Source organism: Gobio gobio (assembly GCF_949357685.1).
Source record: "Gobio gobio genome assembly, chromosome: 12".
NCBI lineage: Eukaryota > Metazoa > Chordata > Actinopteri > Cypriniformes > Gobionidae > Gobio > Gobio gobio.
This window is the reverse complement of record NC_137105.1, coordinates 50379376-50391612: the sequence shown is the minus strand read 5'-3', so window position 1 is coordinate 50391612 and position 12237 is coordinate 50379376. Positions and strand designations below refer to the sequence as shown.

The following is a 12237-nucleotide window of genomic DNA, read 5'->3' as shown; positions in this document are numbered from 1 at the left end:
AATCAGTCGGTACAATTCGTGACTGGGATATTGCTCTCTGGCATAATTCCCTGAAGACACCTTTATTCACATCTAAAAGGCCAATGGCGCATAATGACGTGGACATGCGCGCTGAATATAAATTTGATGTCCTGTGACATTCACAATGACAAGAGCTGTGCTTAACGGTAAGTGGGAGTTATCGTGTTACAGCCAGAAGTCAGTTTCTTCGCTTTGTTTTGCAGATTTAATCACTAAACGGTTTGATATCTTGCTTTTTGATATGTGAAAAGCCTACTCATGAGCTCTGCCTAGTGTGTCTGGGAATTGTCCACACCAGGATGGCTCTTTTGACTTTCCATAAGCACATTTTTGACAGCTCTGTTGGCTCTGATATACATATGGCATATATGACATATACAGTTTGTTTTCGTTTTTCACTTAGGGGTCAAAAGTAGTTAAAGGGACATCATCTGTCATCATTTTCTCACCCTTAAAGGGATAGGACACCCAAAAATGAAATGCTTATGTTTATCTGCTTAGCCCCAGAGCATCCAAGATGTAGGTGTGTTTGTTTCTTCAGTAGAACACAAATGAAGATTTTTAACTCAACCGTTGCAGTGTGATAGTCGTATAATGATGTCAATGGGGATATTTTAGAGTATGAGAGCAATGAGAGTAAAAACACACAGACATACGAATCCTTATTAAACCATGCGGCTCGTGGCGACACATTGATGTCTTCAGACCCGAAAACCATCGGTTTCTGCGAGAAACCCAACAGTATTTATGTTATTTTTTTACCTCTTATCAGACGAATGTCATCTAGTTTTCCCAGCACCATAACTTCCAGCGAATAAGGTCAAAATACTGGCGCGATCATAGATATATATACGTAGATGCCTCATTCGACCGATCCGCGCAGGCACTAATGAGGAATCTATGTATATATCTATGATCGCGCCTGTATTTTGACCTTATTCGCCGGAAGTGATGGCGCGGGGACGGCTGATGCGGAGCCATAGAAAAAAATGAAATACATTTTTAAATATGGCTATTTTTCTTACACAAACGCATCGATTCGCTTCAGAAGGCCTTTATTAACACCACAAAGCCGCGTGGAGCAGTTATTTGACGGACAGATGCACTTTTTATGGACTTCAAAAACAGAGCAACTATTACTGCCATTATAATGCTTGGATTAGCCAGAACATTTTTAATATAACTCAGATTTTATTCGTCTGAAAGAAGAATGTCATTTACACCTCGGCTGACTTGAGGGTGAGTAAATCATGGGCTAATTTTCATTTTTGGGTGAACTATCCCTTTAAGTTCTTCCATACCGGTATGAATTTGTCTGAAGAAGATATTTTGAAGAATACGGGTAACCAAACAGTTGATGGACCCCATTGAAAAAAAACATACTGTGGAAGTCAATGGGGTCCATCGACTGTTTGGTTACCGACATTCTTCAAAATATCTTCTTTTGTGTTCAGCAGAAGAAAGAAATGCATACAGGTTTGGAACAACTTAAGTTTATTATGACAGAATTTTCATTTTTGGGTGAGCTATCCCTTTATGTGAAATAACTGCGCAACGGTATAGTGTTAGTGAACATCTCAACGCCGTCCACACCAGGGGTGGGCGATGTACCGGTAGACACGATTAACCGGTAGAGATTTTGGACTGTCGTCTCTATCGCGGTTACGCTCATGTGACGTTGCTGTGATGCGCGGTCAAGAAAGCTTATCATTTGCATGTGTTTTTAAGCATTGAGGTTTAAAAACAGTTGATTTTAAACCATTAAAGCACAATTAGCAGTGAAAGAGAGCTCATTTCAGTATATGAGCGCTCTCTGAGAGACGCTGCTCATAGAGCTCATGAGACCTGAACTGAGGGCTTGCCTAATTGGGCTTGAGCGGTTAAAAACACACACCTGTGTGTCAAAGTGACATGTATTTGCAAGAGTCATTTATGTCTTAAAGGGGTCATGAATTGAGAAATCAACTTTTCATTCAGCCTTTGATAAATAAAAGTTATTTTTTGTGATATAAAAAAGATATAATTGTGATATAAGAATATACTGTAAGTTTCAGAGCTGAAAACTTCCTTGTTAGTCAAAGAAAAGCTTTTATTGACACCAGGCCCAACAAACGCTCGATCTCAGAATATGCCAACCCTTGATGTCAGCGTGTGGTGAAATGCCGCCTTAACAAGTACGCCTGATTCTGTAGCCCCGCCCACCGACTCGTGGAGCTAAACGGATCGCGCTACCGAGCAATAAACATTCAGAAGAGAGTAATATATTGCGCTGTGCCTGGTTGTTGAAGAACACAGTCGCTGCATAAGCTTCCTTCGGATTCTAATATTAGGAATGTGTGGTTGAACTTTATTTTTAATGATTCCAGCTCACGTAGGGAAGACATTGCACGTTTGTTCGCTTCATTTCACCACGGATTCGTTTGTAAACAAGACACAGGTCGAGACTGGATTTGCAGACATATTGAGATTAAAACACAATGCTGTGCCTTCTCTATAGGATCTGGCATGAATGGTGCAACCAGTGTTGGGGGTAACGCATTACAAGTAACTAGTAAAGTAACGCATTACTTTTCAAATTTACAACAAAATAGCTGAGTTACTTTTTCAAAAAAGTAACGCAAATTACTTTTATACATTAATTTGACTGACAGCTCTCCCCCCATGTTGAGAAAAATAAGTGCAGAGTGTGTAAACATGATGATTATTGTAGTTCTAGACCAAATGTGAGCATTTATTTATCTCAATTGCACAATAAAGATTCTGTACTGCTCAAAATGAATCAAATCAGTCAAATGCAAAATCAGAGTACTATGCAAACCTCCAATAATTACATGTTAAATAAAACAACTATTTTTATGCATAATCTACCTTTATATTTTATAATTTATATTTATAATTTAATTTAAGTTTTTATTGGTAAAACTTTTTTCTCCTGCGTCCTATTCTTCCATTATCCAGAGCTGCGCCCTCTACTGTTCATGCGTGAATTTGCATTTTTACCTCAGCCTGAGGCTTATTATTTCAATTTTGGTATGAAGAGGTCTTTACCGTTGCACAAAAATATAACTTTTTTTGTTATAAACAAAAACAAAAACAAGCCCAGCCTGGGTGAGAAAAAGTAACGCAAAAGTAAAGTAACGCATTACTTTTCTTAAAAAGTAACTAAGTAACTCAATTAGTTTCTTTTTAAGGGAGTAACGCAATATTGTAATGCATTACTTTTCAAAGTAACACTGGGTGCAACACACTTATGTGAGTAAAACATGTTTTTATATGTGATAGTATTGTTACAGATCGTTTAATATCTGTTGAAGTTTTGAACATGCTGATTTGTCTGCAGTGAAGTTTTGCTGATGCACATACTTGGCGTGAGTGTGTGCGCGCGAATATTCCTATCTAACAATTGACCTATCGGTAAGCCCCTCCCCTCGAACGCAGATGAGCCAATAGCAGTTGAGTATCAGTTGCGCTGGGACCGGAACTCGGACATCTTTAGGTTTCAGTGCCATAGAGAAACATTGGAAAATCCGAAGCTCTCATCGGTTTGATCGTGTTTATGCTACAAAAATGCTCAAATGTCGTGCCTGAGGTACTGTAACACTAATTCCAGGGATCCTGAGAGGATTTTCTGTTTGTCATACTCTCGTTAAGTTACGATTAAAGTCCCTGCTAACATACAAACCGAAATAACTAACTGTTCTTACGTCATGTAACGTTAACGCTGTAGGTCAAAAACACGAAGGTCTGCATTTCAGTGCCTCTCCATATTAAACTGGTTATATGTAAATTCATTTAATTTTAGATATGTTTAAGGTCTACATTATCTGTCCTACTAAGGAGGACTCCTATTTTGATGGGTATTAGAGTCTCCGGGTAGTGAAAGGAAGAGCTTGCACGCAGTTTATCGGAGTTGTTTTGCAGATACAAAGTTTACCAGTTATTAACTGCACCCGCGAAAAGTCATAAGCTCTGTGTATATGTTTGTTTACTGTTAGTTGTAGAGTGTTTTTGTGTAATTTGCTGTGTATGTTAATGGTAATGCAACGGGGAGTTTGTGAATGAGACGTTAATGCGCACTTCTTATGGTTTGTTCGTTCAGCTCTTACGATGATTTTTTGGAGTGAATAACGATGCAATAAACTTGATAAACCATCAGTTAAGTTTGGCCATTATTCGGACGGGATATACGCTACAATCTGTGTCCAAAAACATCTTGGGATAAGGTTTTCACACTGACAGCTGTACATTGTAAGATATAGCAACTCCGTTTGTTTGTCCGAGTTAGCAACAGTAACTAAGGGGGGCGGGGCTTACCGATTGGTCAATTGCCTCATTGACACGACATCCTCAATAAACCCATCTCCGGCGCGATGACCCGCAATCTTTCTAATATTCCGATCTAATATGACTTCTGACCTGTAATGTTGCCAGAATCATAATCATACACTGTTTGTTGGCCAGAGGAGAACTGGCACCCTGTTTCTCCCAAGGCTTTTTTTCTCCATTATGTCTCCTGATGGAGTTTGGGTTCCTTGCCACTGTCGCCTTTGGCTTGGCTTGCTCAGTTGGGGACACTAAATATTCAACAAAATATCTGACAACAGTATAAAAAAAAAAGAAAAAAGCCAGTTCATGACCCCTTTAAATAAACATAGACTGAGTTTAAGTAAATGCACGAGTATATTGGATCCGTGCAGTTGCTCTTAAAGTGACAGCGTCCAAATTTACCTGCTGTCATTATTAATGCAAATAAAACAACAAAGAGAAAATCTCTCACTGCTCTTGACTGAATCACTTTTGTAACTTTAAAAAGAATAAATGTTTATTTAATTTACACAGTAAAGACTGCATTGTTTTTTTTTAAACATTTGATCACATTGTAAATTGTATTTAGTATTTCTAGTGCTTGAAGTTTTTAATTTGTGTCTGTTCAGTTGTTTTCTTTTCTCTTTCTTTATCACTGTTTACTTGTCTTCAGTGAGCTTGAGAGTTTTTTTAGACTAATATTAGGTTTTTAATTGATATTGAAAATGAGTGCGCATCGTTAAAACAACAAGCACAATATTATCGTTGGCGATATATATCGCACACCCCTAGCGAAAGATTTTACCGATGTAGACTTCGTCTCTGGCTCAGGTTGGTCATGTGAATTTGCCGCATTGACCAATGCAAAGCTACTGGGTTTGAAAGTGACATACGTCCTTACACTATTGACAATAGACAATGGACTCTCACAAAATATTACCTCACCTTTACACCTGTTGTACGGTGATACTGGAAGACACTGTTTGAGCCTAAAGAATCTTTGGAAGTAAGGCTTTTATCGTACAAACCTTTCCACTGCTCACATCGGCTTCAACTAAGATGACCGTCAATCCATCCTTCATGCATTCGGTTTGCTCCAGAATGGATATTAAGTTATTTTACATAGGGATGCACAATACATTGGCCAATATATGTTCCTTTTTAATGTTATCAGTCCGATACCATCGATAACTAAGAACATTTTCCTGATGTATTAAAGCCGATAAAGAATGTATTATTTCCATCTGCTGGGACATTGAGACGGTTATCGGTATCAGCCAAATTGTTCATATTGGTACTTGATGCACAGCTTATATCCCTAAATGTATGCCCCTCTCTTTTGAGCAGGACCTCCTTTTGCCTTGTGTCCTGTTTGTATTCTGCTTTCAGAGATTCTCATCTTACCTCTATCATCTATGCTGGAAGAATATCTGAAAACAACACCCCTGCAGTGATTGCTAAACTTCACTAGACTGAACCTCACCTGACTCTTTCTTTGTTCAATTATACCCATTATGACGAGTGTTTATCTTAATTTTTCTGATGGAAGTGAAGCACACCAAACAAGGCATTGTTGTTAATCATTGGAGCTCATCAGTTCCTGCAGTTTCAGTGCCACCGGGGATGTGTGTTCTCAATCAGTGCTTCTCTTTTCAGCCGCTAATTTCTGCTCATAATCAGAGAAGAGCTGCTCAAGACTTGTTTCCACCTTGTTTTTTCTTGTGTTGTAGCCACAAAAAAACAGAAAACAGTCTATCGTAATGAAACTTAGTAGCAGTTATTGGTCTGTTCTAGGGATGCATGATGTATATAGAAATACAATTTATATCATGATATTGCTTAGTGTGAATATTAGATTGCAAGGGCTGTGATTTAAATTAAACGCATGCGCTGCAGGTTTCAGAGTGAAGAGCGGCGCTGGGTTCATTTACACGTGAGCACCGGGTTAATTATAGTGAATAAAACGAAACCAAAAAACTACATTTTTGTTACTTATACTTCAGCCAATTTCCTAAGAATGGCTAAAATAACTAAACTGGAATAAAAAAGAAAGAGTATTTAGACATATTTTTAACTCTTTCCCCGCCAGCGTTTCTTTTTAAGTTACCAGCCACTGCCAGCATTTTTGATGATTTTCACCAAATTTCCCCCCAGAATATTTGGTTGTATGAATATTTTAACATGCAATGTATCAAAAGAAAATGAAACAAAAAAGCCTGTTTTATTCCAACTTCATGCATTCTTTTTTTAACAATGTGGGTTTCTTAAAAAAGCTACATTTTGAGCAAAAAGCTGAGAAAATCATGTTTTTGTCAAAGACTACATCCAGATTGGATTCAGAGCGATGATCAAAACACAGATGGAGTAACGTTAGATCGAGTCCATCAACACCCCAAAGCTTCACAGTCCTGTAGCTCGTCCTGGTGCGACATTTCATTCAGTAACATTAGGCAGTTTTGATTTATATGCTGTTTTATATTCATTATTTTACAAGTGCATATGATCACATATGATATCGCTCGTTTCTGCTTCTTCTTAGAATATGTTTTGATCTGGAGATTCTGTGCTCTTTCAGAAGATGTGTAATAGCTAAATTAGCAAACTTAATTAAATTTCAATAAAATTAAAATTAAAACACAAAATATAAAAAATAATAAAAAATATAGCTGCAAGCAGCAATTATCGGGGCCAAGCTCAAGAAGCAAACAAGGAAGTTACATGCAAAAATGAGTAAAGACATTTGGAGACAATTTTAAGCAAAAAGGTTGAAATCCCTACCAAGTTCCGTAACAATCTGTTCATGTGTTCTTAAAATACAGCAGATTTGGATTTAAAGACCAAACTTAAGATTTTTGGACAAACCCATGTTTTATCTCCGGGCCAGTAGGTGGCGCTGCACCGAAATGTTGCATGTTGCCTCAGGTCATGCTTGTGATGACATGTACCAAATTTGGTTTGAATACGATAAAGCGGTGCAGAGATACAATCTTATATCTATTTTCGTAAGCACTACTTAAAATTAATTTGCGTGTTATTCAAAAATGAATCAACTTGAATTCCATAACTTTTTGTCAGGAAAATTGGCATAACCGAAAATGTAACCATCAATCGAATCGTCTTGAACCACAGAATTATGTAGCGTTCACACCTGACGCGAATAATTTGCGCTTTTCGTGCGAAGTTGGACGCTTGAACATTTTGAGTTTACTCACTTCATTCGCGCGTGACATTCACTTCACAACAGATGTGAATTAGCCTCATGGGCGGGGCTGCCGCCAGCGGCTCGTCTCATTGAGAAATGGCTGACATGGGCTGTGTTTACACGTCTTTTTTGTTAAAATGCTACTGTTAATGTGTGACAAAACGTAGTTTTAAGACTTTTTCAGGCGATAATGTAGTTGTTTAAAGCTCAAATCTGTGGTTTGTTTATAAAGAGAGCGCCTATTTGAACATTTTATCTGGCGTTTTTGGAGTTGTGAGCTCCAGCGGATCAGCAGCGCTCATTAACCCCGGTGAGAGCAGCCTTTCCTCGGCCAGTCCTTCTGCCGTCTGCCGCTGGCTCTGATGTCTCTGTGGCGTCTCCAGCTATAATTCGTCTTCTGTAGATCTAACGGCCGATCTTTGGTCTCATGGATCTATAATTTGTTCCCTGGCAAATCGTTTAGGCTGAGGGCAAAGTGAAGTTTCATTACTTTTGTTAATTTTAGGCTATAAACGTGTTACCGTTGTAGCCGACTAGCACTGACTTTTGAATGTTTGACTGAATTGTTTGCTTTATTTCATGTATAGCTTATTATACCTTTTACTTATACTTTTGTATTATTGATCATACATAAACATTAACAAAAAGAGACTGGGTTGTGTTTCATGTCATTTAATGTTATCACAGTGATAATCATATGCACACTTGTCTGAACCAGATATTAATATATGATTAATATACAGATTTTCTCCTCGTTTTTGTCACTACTAGAACAAGCTTTTGATTGGTTAACGTGGCGTGAATATCCGGCAAAGTTCAGATTTTTCAACTCGGGCGCGTCATTCGCGCGAATCACGTGTCAAACGCTCAATTCACGCCGTGTCATTCGCACGAATCGCACCGCAGAATATCTATTCGCGTCTTTGCATTGACTTGACAAAATGTAAATCACTCGCACAAATCGCGTCATTTGCGTTCGGTGTGAGCGCACCATTAGAGGGGAAAAAATTATTTAGTTTCTAATCCTAACGGTTCAAAAGTTATTAGCATAAACATGAGTGCAACTTTGGACAGTTGGTGGCGCTAGGGGGATTGAGTTAGAGACTCCAAATTTGGTATGGTGACAATTCAGACTGTCCATGGTGGAATAATAATAATAAGAAAGAAATAATAAGAAATCTAACCTTTTATAATAGTTGCTTCCGCAACTTCGGTGCTTGGCCCCTAAATAATAATTAAATATGATAGTATCTTACTGATACACAAATAACACTGTTGTGCACATGTATGTTCATGTTCTGGTTACTGAAAGGTTCGAGTTAGTCAGCACTCCTCACTCAGTCTCTTGTGTTTTTACAGGTACATGATGTTGATAGACGGAAAAAACGAAGTCTATATGATCGACAGAGATAACTCGGTCTTTCACATAGACAACCTGGAGTTTCCTTTCCGGAAGGATCTTCGCATCCACCTTTCCAACACGCTTTTGGATGGGGTGAGTTATTGCATGGTTTGAAAGCCTGTTAATCGGGTTAGGAAGAGAGGATCTGCTCTATTTCTATACTAAATGGATGCCCACAGGTTTGGCTTACATGGGATGGTCAAAAATAAGCCAGTGTTGTGAGCTAATTCTTTAAAGTTAAAGAGGATCTGGCTCTCAAAGCATTTACTAGCTCACTCAAAACTGGAGAGATAACACGGGTGGGTTTTCACCTTTAAAAGTTCGATTAAGCAGAGTTTAAGTCTTGAGTTGTGTTGCACCACTTAATTTTTTAACACATTTAACATTAAAACATGCAATTCATTTTGATTGGCATGATGTATTAACTATTGCAGTAGACAAATAAAAATATAAAGAAAAGCAATTATGTGTAGTATAATGTATAATTTTCTCCAGACGCTACACAGAGATGGATCATTAGTTTACAGCAGGGGTATTCAATTAAAGTTACAAGAGGTCCGGTCTCTGAATTTCCTTCCCAGCGGAGGATACATTTCCATTGAGGCAGCCGTAGTACCTTGTAAAGAAAACAAATCCTTAACTCGCAAAATAGTAATCAAGGATGAGAATCCTGGGTCCTGAGAGCCCATGCAGTGATGTCTAAGAATTTCTACTAATATATACCAAAAAAAGGATATGTTTCTCCCAACTGGATATGAATATAAAAACAAAAAGGTTAGATCAGATGTTTTAACAGGCCTTTTTATTTTTTTTATTTTTTTACTTTACATTTAGACACCTTTGTGAAAAGCATGGACCATTTTTATATTTTACTCAAAGCAATAAACTACTACAAACAAACAATGTACATAATCTAATAATCAAAACTCTCATCATGAGGATAAAACAAAGTTAACTAGTAATTTCAAATGTCTTCTCTTGCCATCTCTAAATAATTTTCCAAATTCTACCATTGTTTATTTATGAAAGGCTCTTTAAATGCTGAATGCTAAATGTAGGCTATGAAAAAAATGTCTAAAGATGCCACATTAGTGTTAAACCTGGTTTAGTTAAACGTTCTGAGTCATCTGTATGGCAGATAAAAATGATTGTTTTAGCAAAAGTGTCTATTTTGCTGTTCACCCTGTTTCTGCTACTGTTGTTAAAATAACTGCATCGTCTGCATTTCTTAATGTTGCGCTTTACGACTTTAGCTGGAGAGAGAAGACACTTGCACAGAACGGAGAGGGCTTGAATGAATCACTTTTGGCTCTAGATACAAATTTCTACACACATTTGTGAATAATGTGCCGCTCTCAGGAGCTCAGAGAACTCAAGACTGGGGCCGTGATCAGTGGACACCTGTGCAATAAGTCCATTCGGGAAATTTCCTCAACACTAAATATTCCACGCTCAACTGTCAGTGGTGTTATAATAAAGAGGAAGCGACTGGGAACAACAGCAACTCAGCCACGAAGTGAAATCACAGAGCGGGGTCAGCACATGCTGAGGGTCACAGAAGTCGCCAACTTTCTGCAGAGTCAAGAGCTCCAGACCTTCAGATGAGCTCAAGAACAGTGTGTAGAGCTTCATGGAATGGGTTTCCATGGCCGAGCAGCTCATCCAAGCCTTACATCACCAAGTGCAATGCAAAGCGTGGGATGCAGTGGGGTAAAGCGCGCCGCCACTGGACTCTAGAGCAGAGAGACGTGTTCTCTGAGTGACCAATCACGCTTCTCTGTCTGACAATCCCATGGACGAGTCTGGGTTTGGCGGTTGCCAGGAGAACGGGACTTTCCTGACTGCATTGTGTCAAGTGTAAAGTTTGGTGGAGGGGGGATTATGGTGTGGGGTTGTTTTTCAAGGGTTGGGCTTGGCCCCTTAGTTCCAGTGAAAGGAACTCTTAATGCTTCAGCATACCAAGACATGCACCCAACTTTGTGGGAACAGTTTGAGGACGGCCCCTTCCTGTCCCAGCATGACTGACCAGTGCACAAGTGACCAGTGGATGAGCGAGTTTGGTGTGGAGGAACTTGACTGGCCTGACAACCCGATAGAACAGCTTTGGGATGAATTAGAGCGGAGACTGAGAGCCAGGCCTTCTCGTCCAGCATCAGTGCCTGACCTCACAAATCCCCATAAACACACTCCTAAACCTTGAGGAAAGCCTAGTTGTAGAGATGGATCGACTGACCAGGACCTGGAATCGGACGATTTTCTGCAATTTTGAAAGTCCTAAATCTTTTTATTTACAGGTTTAAATGAAAAAACGAGATTTCAGGGATCTCAGACATTATTAACCGAACAATACTTTGATTTGTGCCTGTGTTTGAGCTTTCAAGCTAAAAATCTTAATTTTGAGTGTTTATTCAAATCACATTGTTCCGTCATGTTGATTTTAATTGGCTGGATTTATGGGCAGTATATCTGGATTTCTTATCGTCGTCATCTTTTTTGTTGCAGGAGATGATTATCGACAAAGTGAACGGCCAGCCCGTCCCACGCTATCTCATCTACGACATCATTAAATTCAACGTGAGTGCCTTTTAGCAGCAATAACAAAAACACACTCCCATTTGTTCTTTATTTAATCAAGAATTACTGTTGGCAGTGGACCTAATGCAAAATTACAATGAGCAAGAACAGAGGTGTCTCACCCAGCAATTCAATTTGGCATTGTTTACTATCCATCATGCCTTTCCAAACCTATCGTTAATGAAAAACAAAAGGAAGGGTTGAGTGTCAGATACTGTCAGCTCCAAAAAGCACCATGATAAATAAAAGTATCATAAAAGTAGTTCATATAGCTACTTCTTCTCTCAGATTTAATTAGCAAGTAGGTTTCAAATAAAAAATGGCACCTTTAGACATGGCAGGCTTGAATTTATTTATAATTTCCCCCTATATATTCTTCCCCTCAGCCAAATTATGATCCACAGCTTCAGAATACCTTTGAATATAGCACATAAATCAAGCAGACTACTTTTAAGTGTTATCCTGTCATCCATTCAAAATGTTAAAATATCTATCTGTGTTTATGCACAGACGAAATTAAGTCATATATGTCATGAAACTGCATGTGCAGCCCTTTTTATGTCTATAATGAGACATATTTCTTCATGAAATGGAATATATATAGAAAAAACTGCTTGGTCCTTTCGAGTGAAAAGGAAATCATTTGTAGTAAGTTTGATTTGTACAGCACTTTTCACACACATTTTTTTTCGGAGGAGCTTTAAGGTAAGCTTGATTTTCTGTAAAGGTTTTT

At 38.5% G+C, this 12237-nt stretch overlaps 1 protein-coding gene across 1 annotated transcript in view; it reads left to right on the top strand.

Moving 5' to 3' along the window:
- Positions 1-12237, top strand: part of rngtt (RNA guanylyltransferase and 5'-phosphatase) — a 174794-nt gene that overhangs the window by 49809 nt on the left and 112748 nt on the right. The window contains exons 9-10 of the mRNA XM_079831823.1: positions 8888-9023; positions 11433-11504. Coding sequence (XP_079687949.1) covers positions 8888-9023; positions 11433-11504 — 208 coding nt within the window. The remainder of the gene's footprint in view (positions 1-8887; positions 9024-11432; positions 11505-12237) is intronic.